Below are 14,144 nucleotides of genomic sequence, written 5' to 3' on the forward strand. Positions count from 1 at the left end.
GTTGATTGAATTGATCTCCTCTTGGCATGCATCTCTCCACTCCTTTAAATTTTTTGCTTCATCATAATTCCAAGGTTCTTGGTTTACAGCCAACAGAAGCTTTTCACACTCAATCTGAGCCATTAGAACATAGTCTTCTAAGTGTTTTGGCATCGTGATCTGTCTTGTTGATCTTCTTAACGGGACAGGTATGTCATTGTCTTCAGTCTCTGTTTCTTGATCATCACTCTCCTCCCTGTTACTGTTTTCACTAAGAGCATCCTCATCTCTTCTTTCTTCGTTGTTGACAAGAACAAGGTCTTCTTTTATGCCTTTGTTTCCATAATCTTCGAAGTTAACTGTGAACATCCCTGGTTTGGGTTCAGAATCTTTCTCGAGATTGTTCCACCTCCAGCTCCTACTCTCGTCAAAAACAACGTCACGACTCACCGTTATCTTCTTTGTTGTTGGGTCTAGTAGTCGATACGCTTTTGACCCTGGTTCAGTTCCGAGGTGTACTAATTTTCTGGATCGATCATCTAACTTTCTTAAGTGAGGAGCTTCCACCTTTGCATAGCCAAGACACCCAAATACGCGGAGATGCTCAATATTCGGTTTTCTTCCTTTGTATACCTCATATGGGGTTTGTGTCTTCAGCACTCTTGTTGCTACTCTGTTTATGACATAGGTAAAATGTCTCACTGCTTCTCCCCAAAGGTAGTTAGGTACACTCATGTACTTTAGGATGCTTCTAGTCATTTCCATAAGAGTTTACTTCCCAAGAATTTCAAAGCTTTTGTGAAAGTAATGGCATACAACGACACCTAACCGCACCATACTCACCGCAGCAAAATGGAGTCGTAGAGAGAAGAAATCGAACGCTTATGGAAATGACTAGAAGCATCCTAAAGTACATGAGTGTACCTAACTACCTTTGGGGAGAAGCAGTGCTCGCGCCATATTGTTCTTATCCTCGTCTTCGTCTCCGGGGTCAATCGATTCCCAAACTTTGTGGACCTTAAGTAGGAGCTCCATACGAATAGACCAAACCGCATAGTTGGTACTAGTAAGCATTGGACATTGTATGGAAGAAGATCCACTCTCCTTTGGCTTTGGCTGGGCAGCCACTATCTCAGCCATGGTCTAAACAATATGATTTTGCTCTGCTACCAAATATTGTTTTAGAAACCTTAAGAACAAGAGATCAAGAATATATAAAAGACACCTTTCTTTTATTGCTTTAGAAAATAACTCAAAACTAAAGCTCTCACAAATCTCTCAATCTCACACACTAAAGTCATAACTCGACTTCTCTATTTATATAAAACCAAAACCACCTAAGTCCTAATCCAAATAGGACTTTATAAAACCATAAAACCATTAACCCTAATCCATATCTCGGTAGGATTATAATAACTTGTCCTTCAAGTTTTCGTCTTCTTCAAGCTTAACTCAACAAATGGGTGGTAGGTCAGGTGGCACTCAACTAGACCTATGATACAAATGGTACGTGGCAAATCCTAAGCATGTGTTCCCAACTTCCTCCTATTAATTCCCGGCTCGAACGGACCGTAAAATCAGTTCATCGCTTTTAATTAACTTCCGAGTTTTCAGACAATAACAAATACTAAAACTTAGCTTTATTTTTGTAACTAACAAGTTTGTATTAAAGGTATAGCTTGGAAGTGCATGCCAAAGCAGAATATTACTTGTTTGCATATTCATTTACCTTGCCGGAGACAATGTTAAATTAGAGAAAGAAAAAAAAAGGAGAGAAGAGAAGAGAAGATTGTGCATGATTATGCATGTAAAACGTATATTGCATCGCAAAAAAAAAAGAACGTTTTTGTAAAGTTTTCAAAAGGTAAAAAATTTGAATAATTCACGGGGAGAGAAAAAGGGAGATTTGATATGATTGATAAAGTGTTAATATTAAAAGAAGAGTGAGTCCTACTTATAATTTATTAAAGCTTTAACACGTAAGGCATCACATATTAAATGTGATAGTGCTAATACGACCACTCGAAATGTGTCACGTACAAACATAGACAACAACTTCACTAACAAGAGGAACAACACACTCACTGATCACTCCCTCATATGATCTGCATACATAACATAGCGATCTTAATTCTTCTCTATTTTACTCGCGTAGATCATATATGTATCTATATATCTTCACTGAGGAGACAAATTACTACTTAACATACATATTTACATACAATTATGGAAGGTTTGAACATTTATATCAACAATATATAATTTTTATAAAAATTATAACCCATGTGGCCATGTGCACAACGTAAAATAAACTGAACCTTCATGGCTTTATAGTTTATACATTAAGGCGTGGGAGAGAATGATCCAAAAGAGGAGTTAATACTGACTGTTTAAGAATGATGATTGTGGTAAATGAAGACTGAATCGGTCCAAAAAAAACAACATTTGATAGATTTTGCGAGTTACCCATAGATCAGACTTTAAACCTTAACTCATATAAATACATATATCTTTTTTTTCCTTCTTAGGGGGACAACACGCCAAAACTGAAATCTCGAGGAACCAAAAATCAAAAACATTATAAAATAAATTTCCTAAAATAAACGAATAATATCTCGCCGACAAATTTCCCATTCAATAACATTGACTTTTTCGTTCGTTACCCACTTTTCATTTCAAACTCACTCACAATTTTTTTTCTCCTAAAGAGTAAAGAAACTTCTCTCCTTTGTCTTTGTCTCCTCTCTTTCTCAAAGCTAATAAATACAAACATTTGCATCTTACATTTCTCTAATATCTCTCTAACACACAAAAGAGAAATATGCACTCGAGGTACTCTTTATTATATCTCACCATCCTCGCCGTCTTCACCGTCACATACGCTGGCGGCGAGAGGTTCAAAGAAGCTCCGGAGTTCTTCAACTCCCCGGAGTGTCTCACCATCGAAAACGACTACGACTTCGTTTGTTCGGACAAAGCCATCCACGTGGCAATGACCTTAGACGCGGCTTACCTCCGTGGCTCAATGGCCGTGATTCTCTCCGTTCTCCAACACTCTTCTTGTCCTCAAAACATTGTGTTCCACTTCGTCACTTCGAAACAAACCCACCGACTCCAAAACTACGTCGTTTCCTCTTTCCCTTACTTGAAATTCCGGATTTACCCTTACGACGTGGCCGCCATCTCCGGCCTCATCTCTACCTCCATACGCTCCGCGTTAGACTCTCCGCTAAACTACGCGAGAAACTACCTCGCCGACATACTCCCCACGTGCCTCTCACGTGTCGTTTACCTCGACTCGGATCTCATACTCGTCGACGACATCTCCAAGCTCTTCTCAACTCGTATCCCTGACGACGTCGTTCTTGCCGCGCCTGAGTATTGCAACGCGAACTTCACCACTTACTTTACCCCGACGTTCTGGTCAAACCCATCTCTATCAATAACACTCTCCCTCAACCGCCGTCGTCCACCGTGTTACTTCAACACCGGAGTGATGGTCATCGAGTTAAAGAAATGGCGTGAAGGAGATTACACTAGGAAGATCATAGAGTGGATGGAGTTACAGAAAAGGATCAGAATCTACGAGCTAGGCTCTTTGCCACCGTTTTTACTAGTCTTCGCGGGGAACATAGCTCCGGTGGATCACCGGTGGAACCAACACGGTTTAGGAGGAGATAATTTCAGAGGACTGTGCCGTGATTTGCATCCAGGTCCGGTGAGTTTGTTGCATTGGAGTGGGAAAGGGAAGCCTTGGGTAAGGTTAGACGATGGTCGACCTTGCCCGCTCGATGCACTTTGGGTTCCGTATGATTTGTTAGAGCCACGGTTCGACCTCATCGAGAGTTAATTATAATTTTTTTTGTCGGTTAAAACAAGATATATATTTTTGACTGAGTATGTAAAATATAGGTAGATGAAAACAATACTTGAATAATAAAAATGATAGGAATAGGAATAGGATAGTCGAATATGTAATTAAGTTTGGTGATGGTAATTACTCTCGTAACGTATTGCCTACTTGTAGCATAATAAATTCGATACCTATAAACTATAAGGTAATCATAATTGTGAATATAAATATATGTATATCTCTACCGGATGTACTACGGCGAGTCCAAAAGGATGTAATAACAAATACATATACTGTTTCTGGTAACGAATTTTCGAATAAAGCTTTTTGTTTTTACCGAGTGACTTCACATATACCATCTTCCATTGATTTTAGTATGGGAATTTCATAACATACTTGGCTTAATTAGAACTTAGACTTGTCGTCATGTTTATATTTGTATACGTTGAATAAACAACTTAGTAGATGTTAACAAAGTTAGAAGCATCATGATTAAGTTTGTTAACGAAAAGAATCATTAAAACAAAGTTAGAATGATGTTTTGTTCAAATGTTTTAAAAATAATCTCTTAAATGTTGCGTCGTACGTTTAAAGTTCATTTTAACGGACAAATTTGACGATCGTAATGAGATTTCTTCTTTAAAGGATCAAACGTTTTAAAATGATCCTTCTTTAAGTTGTAAATGATTCATCTTCGATAATCTAATGACATCATACGTACTGTTACACTGTGTAATCGTCGTGTGAAATGAGATTTTGATAGTTAATACTAATTAATTACTTAATATGACTTATGTGTTTTAAAAAATATAAGTCATACAGAAACAAATTTTGGTACAATTATTCAATATGATTTTGGCAGATATTGATTCTTATGACGATATTTTCATGGTGGTTGCAGTTTCTTTGGTCGATTTTGAGCTGTCTATTCAATGATACCATAATAGCTGATTTGATCATTGTACTTAATATTCATGTAGTACAAATAATATCCAGTAATTTGGTTGTTTTTTTGCTTGCGTAAATGAAATAAACTCGCCGGCCAAGTGTATAACGAGGTTGTCTTGTTGTTAATTACAACACATAAAAAGTCAACAAGTCAGCGCGTTGTCGACTACTTGATTAAACAAGGAAGCAACTACAAGAGTACAAGTCTTAGTCTATATATGTGTTCTATTTCTGTAACACCCAATAATGTATAAAGGAATCTTAGGTTTGAATCGACTAATTCGGGTAAACAGAACTCACGTAGACTTACTTATTATATAGGTCGTTGTGAATAGAACTCACGTAGACTAGAGTACATTTTGTATATTACCAATTTATACACATACTATGATTTCTACTTGATTTATGAACATATCTTATATATAAATATATACGTCAATCTATATCATATAGATGTCCGATTGTAAGATTTTTTAAAACAATTGAATGATTGAATAAGCACATGCTAACTACACTATATATGTTTACGTAAAATTTTCGCGAATGTGAAAAGATGATGCGTGTGGGTCAACTCAATGGGGATTACGTCTGGATCTCGACGGATTAATATATAGTGTAGTATACCAATGAACATGCATGTTATTTAGATTCTTTCGCTAGGTCAACTTAAGGATTATAGTACTATATTAGTATATTATATAAAGGTATAGTATTAGACATCGAAAAATGATTTTTTAATACCCAACTTACACTTACACAAGACGAATACCAAAATAATGCTTAGAAGACCAAATTTTTTTGTTTAAATTACCAAAATAATATCCAAATCATCCCAAATGAGTATTCTCTATAAATCATCTGTCAAAATGACATGAAAGCTGAAAAACTTCCAAATCAAGCATTCTCTGCAAACCTTCTCTTTGATCCATCGAACTCAAGTGCGATTAAAGAGAAGGCTGTTGCCTTCTAGTTCAATGGATTCGAGTGTATTCTAAAGACTTTTCGTTATAAAATGTAAAAATATATACATTACTAAAACGCTTTATAAAGTCAAGTTTGAATATTATATACGATCCATGACTTATTAGGCCGGTGGACAATATGCCAAAGATCAGCCTAACCAACTCTCATGATAGAATGATACTAATCGGCTGGCAAACAAAATTTGGCAGATGAAGTTTATTTCGCACTATTCTTTTTTTTTGGGTCAAAATCGGACCGACGATTATTTTGTCCCATAGTTTTCGTATACCACTGCCAAGTATTTTACGTATACCACTGCCAAGTATTTTACGCTCAATGAAACGCACGTTTTCTGAGTGCCCAAGCTTCGGCATACGTGAGAGGATGTGAAAGTACAAAGCCCACAACTCAACTATAGGCCCATCACCCATGAACTTATCCATCCTTATTAGAGCAATAAAAAATTCAGTGGTATAGGTTTTTGCTCATTCTTTGTTCCGACGAATGCCTTACTTAGTACTTACGACTAGTCTACTACTCTTAACCTTATTACATTGATAAACTTGAAAATTTCAAATCAATTAATCAACTTTGAAATACATTGTAAAGTGATAAAAACAATTCAAAAACGTATCAAACTCTTGCTTTTTCGTGTGTGTGTGTCAGTGTGTGTCAATGTGCTAAAGAAATTATCGCAATCTATTCAACTAACAAATTCATATTACAATGCGAAACTTCGACAAACTTCTATACATGTTTAGTTTAGACTTTACATGGCCACACCCACATGACATGGGTGATGCTCGTAAGAGAGAAATGAGGCTTGTAACAGTTTCAAATGGGTCCTCTTATGACTCCATAATGTTGGGCCTAATAATGGACATTTGGTGTTGTCAATTGTGAACTGTTTAAGTTATTTTTGATTTTATAATATTTTTGTATTATCTATCTATATATATAAAGTTAGATTTTTCTCTCTTCTCATGATGCCACCTAAACATCCACCTAAGCCACATTATTTTTTACATTAAAATAAATTTAAAACATTCATTTTGTGCATATTTATGCTACTTATTTAATTAATAGAAATTTAAATAAATAAAAATAAATTATGTAAATAAATGAAATGTTAAATAAGAAATACTTTCATTTTTTATTAGTTAGTGGTAATACTATAATTCAACTTTCATTTTAAATTGATCATAGTTTAAAATTTTAAATGTGTTACTGAGTTTAAGAATGTAAGTAAATTTTAAATTTATGGTGCAATAAAAAAATTTTATGTAATTGTATATATAAAATTTTAAAGGGGAAAAATAAAATTGAAAGTGAAATATTAGTTTATAACATGATCAAAAAGAAAATGCTTTTAATCCAAATTTAAATATTGAAAGATAATAATTTAAGAGAAAATAAATATAATATGTTTTGAAAATCAATTAAAAATAAATAAAATATCACAATATGAATAAAAAATTAACAAAAAATTATAAACCTCCTGCGCGCAGCGCGGATTAACTGCTAGTATACAAATAAATTAAATGCTTCAGTCCCAAGCGTTTTTTTAACAAGTCTAAACAATTCGTACCCAAAAAAAAAAAAACAAAGTCTAAACATTTTATTTTGGTTTTTGTTTGTTTCTACCTTGCAGTTAGGTATACTATCCTTTCATTACCTATAAAAAACAATAACACTACACATCAAGCAAAGAGTTAAATTTGTTTGTGGTGTAAACTTGCGAGAATAAAAATAGTGATGAGGCCAATTTTGTCGACCAAAAATTTAGGAAGACAGCTTGTTTCGTGTGGCTCTCTGCAGAGGAGTAAAATCTAGTTGTACCTTGAGATATCATCAGAAGTATAAAACAAGAATGCATCAAACTAATTTGGTGGACATATCTCACAATTAGCAATGTGTGTAGTGTGCACACCTAAAAGCTAAATGATTGATTACTTAGAATGTAAGAAGAGTCAATCGAATTACATAGAAATGGGTCATTTAAAAATAATTAATAATTCACTAAGGAAGCTGCGATGAAATTTCATATACTAGAGTTTTTTTTGTCTTTTACATATCTAATCATTTAATCTCTGAGCCTATGCCATCAACACATATCTTTCTTTTTTTTGTCAATAACCATCAACACATATCTTAAAGCACCTTCTTCGAAATTCCCCTTGGAGGAAAAAAACATGGACCTCTTTCTTGTTCCCTTGGATTTTCTCGGAAAATGATATGTATCTATTGTCTTCTTACTAATATATCTCTTTCTTCTTTTTGTTTTTTTCGATATTCAATTGTGATTTTTTTTTTGTTTCTTCCTTCAACAAGCCAAATTGTAGACATACATAACAAGTTCAATATCAAATGCTCCTCTAATTCAAACTATTTGAAATACTTTTTTTTTTGTAGACGTTAGCTATATTTTTCAATCCGTAATGAATAAACCAAATGTCAATAGTGTAGTTCTGTTTTCTAAAGAGTATAAATATTAACTCTTAATTCTAGATAATATAATAGAGTAATTGTCCAAAAAAAAAACATGAATAATTAAATCAAAAAATGAAAACGATGGTCACAAAAAAAAACAAATTAACTTTCCTAGATAACGTATTTATATTATTATATGCATTTTAGAATTTATCAACATGCTGAGTCAGTCTATGATGTTATATATAGAGGTGAGTTAAAGAGTAAGTAGAATAACACACCACATCATATACTCTTACTCTCAAAGATTCAACATGGCAAATCAACAAGAGAAACCTTCCTCCAATTCTTTCAAATGGTTTTCCACTAAAACCTTAAAGTTAAACCTTAGTTTCCAAAACCGACGAGGATCACCAAAATCCAACTCTTCCTCAACCTTAAACTCCCCAAGAAGCAACACCGATGACAACAACAACACAAAGAGTACTCACCACTCCTCGGACAAAGAGCTCCGTCGAGTCTTCAGCCATTTCGACAGCAACGGTGACGGTAAGATCTCAGCCTATGAGCTAAGAGACTTCTTCGGATCCGTTGGTGAGTATATAACTCACGAGGCAGCTCAAGAGGCGATAAACGAAGTCGACACCGACGCAGACGGGTCTCTAGGGTTCGAAGATTTCGTTGGGTTGATGACAAGAAGAGATCTTGACGGTGACGGTAGTGGAGAGTTGAAGACAGCATTTGAGATGTTCGAGGTGGAGAAAGGATCAGGATGCATAACTCCAAAGGGTTTGCAAAAGATGCTTGTGAAGTTGGGGGAATCAAGAACGTACGGTGAGTGTGAAGCCATGATAAAGTTTTACGATATTGATGGTAATGGAGTTCTTGACTTTCATGAGTTTCGTCAAATGATGACGGTTTAGTTATGTTTCATTTCTATTATTATTTATAATTACCCTACTACATGCCGAAGTGAAACTATTTGTGTGAGTTTTGAATATAGGGATTATGCTTGAACTTTGAAGTGAAACTATTGAAATTGTGGTGAAATTTAGTTGTAATGGAATGATTTTATGAATGGTGAATATTTAAAGCTTGATTCATCTCAATGACCGAGTTAAATAAACTATAAAATTATTCTTTATATGTGTACGTATGCCCACTAATACTTTTTGATCGATGCAAAGACACACACCATTGAAAGTTGGAGTATTGATTCTGCTGAACATTCGCCATATGTTTTGTTCTTCACTTTTCCTTTCTTTATCTTGTTTTGGTTTGAATTGAGCATCCGAGTATATGGTACGAGTTATCATATGACAACAAGGAAATACATTACTGTCCGATGAGGTCCATCATAGACCAAAAATACCAAAAAAGTTGGGAAAACTATTGAATTGGGCTTCAAACGCATGTTGGTCCATGAGGTCCATCATAGTCTTTAAAAAAAAAAAAATCATATAAGTTTTTTTTATCTAGCCACTTTTTGATTAATTAAACAAATTCATCCAAAAATCAGGTTGAAATTTCATTTTATTTAAGAGTTTGAGATTTGATACCTTCGAGTTTAGAATTTATTTTTTAGATTTTAGGATTTTTGGTTTTATGTCTAACCGGTTCAGAATTAGAAGTTTAGAATTAGAACCTAGTGTTTTAAACTGTTATCCTACTTTTTAATATATTTTGTTTTTGCTATATAAAATTTAGACTTTTGGTAATAGTTGTCCCAATATTTTTCTGTCCCCTGCCGCTTTCCTGTTAAAAAAAAAACAAACAAACAAGCAAAGCAAATAATTTAGACGAAAACATTAAAAAAAAAATTGGAATAAATGATCAAACCTCTTTCTCGAATGCCAAATTACGAGTGAGTGGTCGCGTAATCCATCCAAACAGAGCTTGTTTCCTCTCTTCTAATTGAGCAAATCAACCTAATGGCAATGTATCACATGTAAAGAAAAATATCAACGATCATATAATATATAGTCCAAGAAAATAAATCAAGTTATTGTGATGAGAAAGAGAAATTACCAAAAACACTTACAAATCAGACGAATCCTGGTTGTGAGAAAGAAGATCGTTTACAATTCTCCGCAGCCTCTTGCACTCGACGTAACACTCTCCTTTCGTATGACACGAACCCATCCATTGAAAATTTACTTCGAAATAAAAATCTAGGTTTAGCCTTTGGTATATCATTACCAAATCTTTTAAGATCATCACGTCTCTTTGCGTGTGCATTACGTATCTCCTTCACCTGCTTATAAAGATTCCGAAGTGTTTCCTTCTCATGACTATCGCAATCATCAGACGACTCATCCGTATCTTGTTCTTCCTCTTCTTCTTCTAAAACCTTCTTCCAGAACTCGGGATCCCCTTTGGTTCTCTTAGGTTTTTGTTGTTCGTTCTGTTTTTCCGAAACGTTGTTCCAAAACTCCTCATCCTCACGAGACATTCTCTTATGTTTTCGCTTCTCAAACTTAGCCCTGAGAAGATTATCAAACACTTCTTTAGATTCGGGATCAATGAGAATATCATAAGAGTTCTTTAGCTCACGAAATTTCTCATTAGCGTTAGGGTCATCAGGGTTTTTATCAGGGTGTGATATCAATGCCTTGCAATGATACGCTTTTCGAATCTGCTCCTCGCTGATCTTCACACCACCACCATCTTCTCCATAAGGAGGTAGCCCTAGAACTGCGTAGTGATCCACAAAGTCACCCATTGGCCAAAGTACCAAAACATTGATAACACAATGTTTGGTATATATGTATACTGTTCTATATTATAAAATTATTTATTTTCCTTTTTTTGTTGTTGTTAAAGTGTATTTCCTTTATTTATTAAACTTAGATACAACTAACATAGTTTGATTTTTTTTCCTTTTTGATGAAAGAAATTGAAATTTAATATCTAATTATTTACTAGTCCTAATCGTATTTGGAAAAATCTCAAATATGCCGACTCTCACTATATATACATACACATCAATCCATAATCTCCTCTTACGTTGAAAACTTAAACCTAAGAGAAAGTAAAACTGAAACTAAAATCTCTTACATTGAGAAATACATAAGAGAATGGAGAGAACATCTTCAAACCTAGTTTTCCTAACTGCGTGGGATGAAGAAGAGAACCCGAAAACTAAATCGACCGGTTTGAAGGAAACAGGGTCTGGTTCTCACTCAATGTGCTTCTCTTCTGAAGAAACCGAATACAAACGAAGCCGTCGGATATATCTCGAGAGCTTCAAGCTAGGCAAACCAGAGCGTCGTCAAGGTGTTACATACAAGATCAGTAAGTTGTTTTCCAACTTCAGAAGTAAGTTTCCTTAGCTTAGTTTTAATCTTTTCCTTAGCTTAGTTTTAATCTCATCTTCTTTTTTTTTATACGATGTAAAGACAAATCTTCTTTTTTGATACGATTTTAAGACAATTCTTCTTTTTCAAGTTATGGTATAACACATCAATAGTTCAAACTTCAAACCAAAAAAGCATTTATATATATGGTATACAATTCGAATCAGAAATATACATCCGTCATTATGAAAACTGAAGAAATTACAAAACATCAAGAAACAAGATCGACCACTAAAAGCCTGAAACACATTGCCTCTCCATGGTAAGATCGAAACCAAGCAAAACCAAACTGGAAATCAAGATCAGCAAAAACCAACACATTCCATAGCTACATTATGCACTGTACAATCTAACAAAGAGATTACTCAGCTTTTTTTATAGTCACTCTTTTGAAGTTGAGTCTGTATGACATGAACCATTAGCTTGACGATCTGAGTACGGTCTAATGAAAGACCGTCTCCACCAAACCTCGAAAGCTCTCTGAAGATTTGGACATCCATCTCCTCCGTTTAGAAAACTCCCGAGCCACGAAAGCAAGATGCTTTGCTGATCTTCCAACGGCAATGTCAGTATCGTTCGACCTATTCCTTCCTCCACTAGTTTACCATCAAACGATCTGCAACCATGTTGAAGCCAGTTATAGTCATTGAACAACGGTTGCAACCATGTGGTCAACAGCAAAAGACGAGTGTCTTTTGAAGGCAACAATTCTCCTCTCCCAATCCCTATGAAGAGCCTAGATGTTACACGGCTTATGTGGTAACGAGACATTAAAGGAAGCTTCTCGTGTAACAAGGCGAGCTCCTTTTGGTTTGCCCATGTGATTGAGAATTCCTCTGCAGCTTGTCTTTCCGCTAATACATCAAGCAGCCACGTGAGGTTATCCGCTTCTACCGCTATCTGTTTGGTATCAGTCTCAGGTTTTTCTCCCTCACAAGCTTGTCTAAACAGAGACAAAACCGAGTCTAAGCAGTTTTGGCAAGATGAATAGATTGTTTCGTTGAAGTTATCAGCTACATTGGCCCCATTCTGTTCTCTGAGAAGCTTCAGGACAATAGATTTCATCTCACGTCGACTTTTTTCCTCTTTGCTTCTTAAAACAAGCTCAATGATGCGCGAGAGTGTTTCTTTTGGTGGATCCACAGCATTAGAAGCAACTCTTTTCAGCACAGGCGTGACGCCAACTCCTTCAGTTTTTAATCTAAGAATAGATGAGATAACTTTCTCCTCTTCTTCTTCCCCAACCCACGGCACAGCTTCTAAGTAATCTAAACAAGATTGAATACATGTACTGAAACCAAGAAGTTCTGCGACCTGTAATAACAAACTAAGTTCTTAGAAACTCCCTTAAAGCTCTAAAGTTACCAAATTGAGACAGTCATTTCTATGAACATCAACACCAAAACGATCTACATACGACCAAAATCTAATAGAGGGATTTAGCTGCAATACCTTGAGGACACGAAGGACTCTGCTTACATTCTGTTTCATCAGCCGTTGCTTCATATCTTTACAATACATAAGCCCAATGGTCTCAACGTAAATCTCAGCATCTTCACAGCTCTCAATCTCAAGACAAGCAAAAACCGAATTTTTCTCAGCTAGTTTCTTAGCAAAGAAACTACTATGATCAACCAAAACTTTCTTATGAACACTCAGCTTCACACAAAAACCTTGCTTCCCAACCAAAATGACTTTAGCATCACTACTTCCTGGTTCACCAAACTCAATCGCCACTTTCCTCGGTAAAGTCTCAACCTTTTGCCTCTGTGGTCTCTCCTGAACCGTCGCCGGAACAGCAATACTATGAAGGGTATCAGAATTAGCCGAATTCTGTTGAATCTCATCGGAGGCGATGACGGATCTAATGGTGGTCGAGGATGGTTTCTTCTCCGGTTTAGGGAGTTGAGGAGGAGGAGGAGAAGACGGTTTCTGCTTATTGAGAGAGTGGTGAGATTTAAGAGTCTTCTGAAACGCAACAGGAGAAGGACAACACCAGAAACCTTCAGGAGTAACAGCTACAGGAACATTCCTAATCTTCGTTTGCCCTGGTTCTACTTTAGCAATCTTGATCTCAGCCATTGCTAATAAACCCCGAGATAGAAGACACAAAAGCTTAAAGCTTTCACCTTTAACACATTTAAAGAGAACCCAGAAAGCTACAATCTAAGATAGGCCTAAACAGAGAGAAGAACCAAGTCAATTATAGAAATTTGGGGAAAGAAAGAAACAAGAGAAACCCTAGAAATCAGAAATCTGTAAACTAAAGAATATGTGTAAAAAGGATCAAAATCAAACACAGCTGTGTAGTAGAAGTGAATGATTGAAGTTGTAATAATGGTGTTTAAAGAATCAAAGGAACAAGCTTTTTAACATAAACTATGATGATACTATCTAAAAACAAAGAGACATTGTTGGGGGTGGTATTTTGAAAAAGGAAGAAGGAAGAAGAGAGTAATAATAAAGCCAAAACAATAAAAGAGCAACAAAGGAAGAGAAAGAGATGCATCAAATGGGGCTGTCTACTCTCTACGATTCCTTTATCTTCACTTTACCTTTGTCTCCTCTTCTCTCTCTCTCTCTCTCACTCCCTCTCTCTCTCTCTCTCTCTCTCT

At 35.5% G+C, this 14,144-nt stretch overlaps 4 protein-coding genes across 5 annotated transcripts; 2 read left to right on the forward strand and 2 right to left on the reverse strand.

Moving 5' to 3' along the window:
* Positions 1–2,667: 2,667 nt before the first annotated feature.
* LOC17885384 (probable galacturonosyltransferase-like 2) lies at positions 2,668–4,172 on the forward strand. Its single transcript, XM_006292566.2, has one exon. The coding sequence runs from the start codon at positions 2,801–2,803 to the stop codon at positions 3,827–3,829; it is 1,029 nt and encodes a 342-aa protein (XP_006292628.1). The 5' UTR covers positions 2,668–2,800; the 3' UTR covers positions 3,830–4,172.
* Positions 4,173–8,448: 4,276 nt separating this feature from the next.
* Positions 8,449–9,282, forward strand: LOC17887170 (probable calcium-binding protein CML41). The gene has a single exon (XM_006291809.2). The coding sequence runs from the start codon at positions 8,488–8,490 to the stop codon at positions 9,094–9,096; it is 609 nt and encodes a 202-aa protein (XP_006291871.1). The 5' UTR covers positions 8,449–8,487; the 3' UTR covers positions 9,097–9,282.
* Positions 9,283–10,217: 935 nt separating this feature from the next.
* On the reverse strand, positions 10,218–10,895 carry LOC17887249 (dnaJ homolog subfamily C member 17). Its single transcript, XM_006292375.1, has one exon. It carries the CDS (start codon positions 10,893–10,895, stop codon positions 10,218–10,220), a length of 678 nt encoding a protein of 225 aa, XP_006292437.1.
* Positions 10,896–11,639: 744 nt separating this feature from the next.
* LOC17885779 (BTB/POZ domain-containing protein At3g50780) lies at positions 11,640–14,124 on the reverse strand. 2 transcript variants are annotated; one of them, XM_023783279.1, is made up of 3 exons: positions 14,085–14,111; positions 12,982–13,706; positions 11,640–12,843 (listed from the first exon to the last, which is right to left on the reverse strand). In XM_023783279.1, the coding sequence occupies exons 2-3, from the start codon at positions 13,609–13,611 to the stop codon at positions 11,911–11,913; spliced, it is 1,563 nt and encodes a 520-aa protein (XP_023639047.1). In that variant the 5' UTR covers positions 13,612–13,706; positions 14,085–14,111; the 3' UTR covers positions 11,640–11,910. The 2 variants fall into 2 exon arrangements, with proteins under 2 accessions (XP_023639047.1, XP_006290909.1); XM_006290847.2 differs by having other exon boundaries at positions 12,982–14,124.
* Between the last annotated feature and the right edge of the window lie 20 nt (positions 14,125–14,144).

The sequence above is a fragment of the Capsella rubella genome, unplaced genomic scaffold (genome assembly GCF_000375325.1).
Source record: "Capsella rubella cultivar Monte Gargano unplaced genomic scaffold, Caprub1_0 scaffold_5, whole genome shotgun sequence".
NCBI classification, from domain to species: Eukaryota; Viridiplantae; Streptophyta; class Magnoliopsida; order Brassicales; family Brassicaceae; genus Capsella; species Capsella rubella.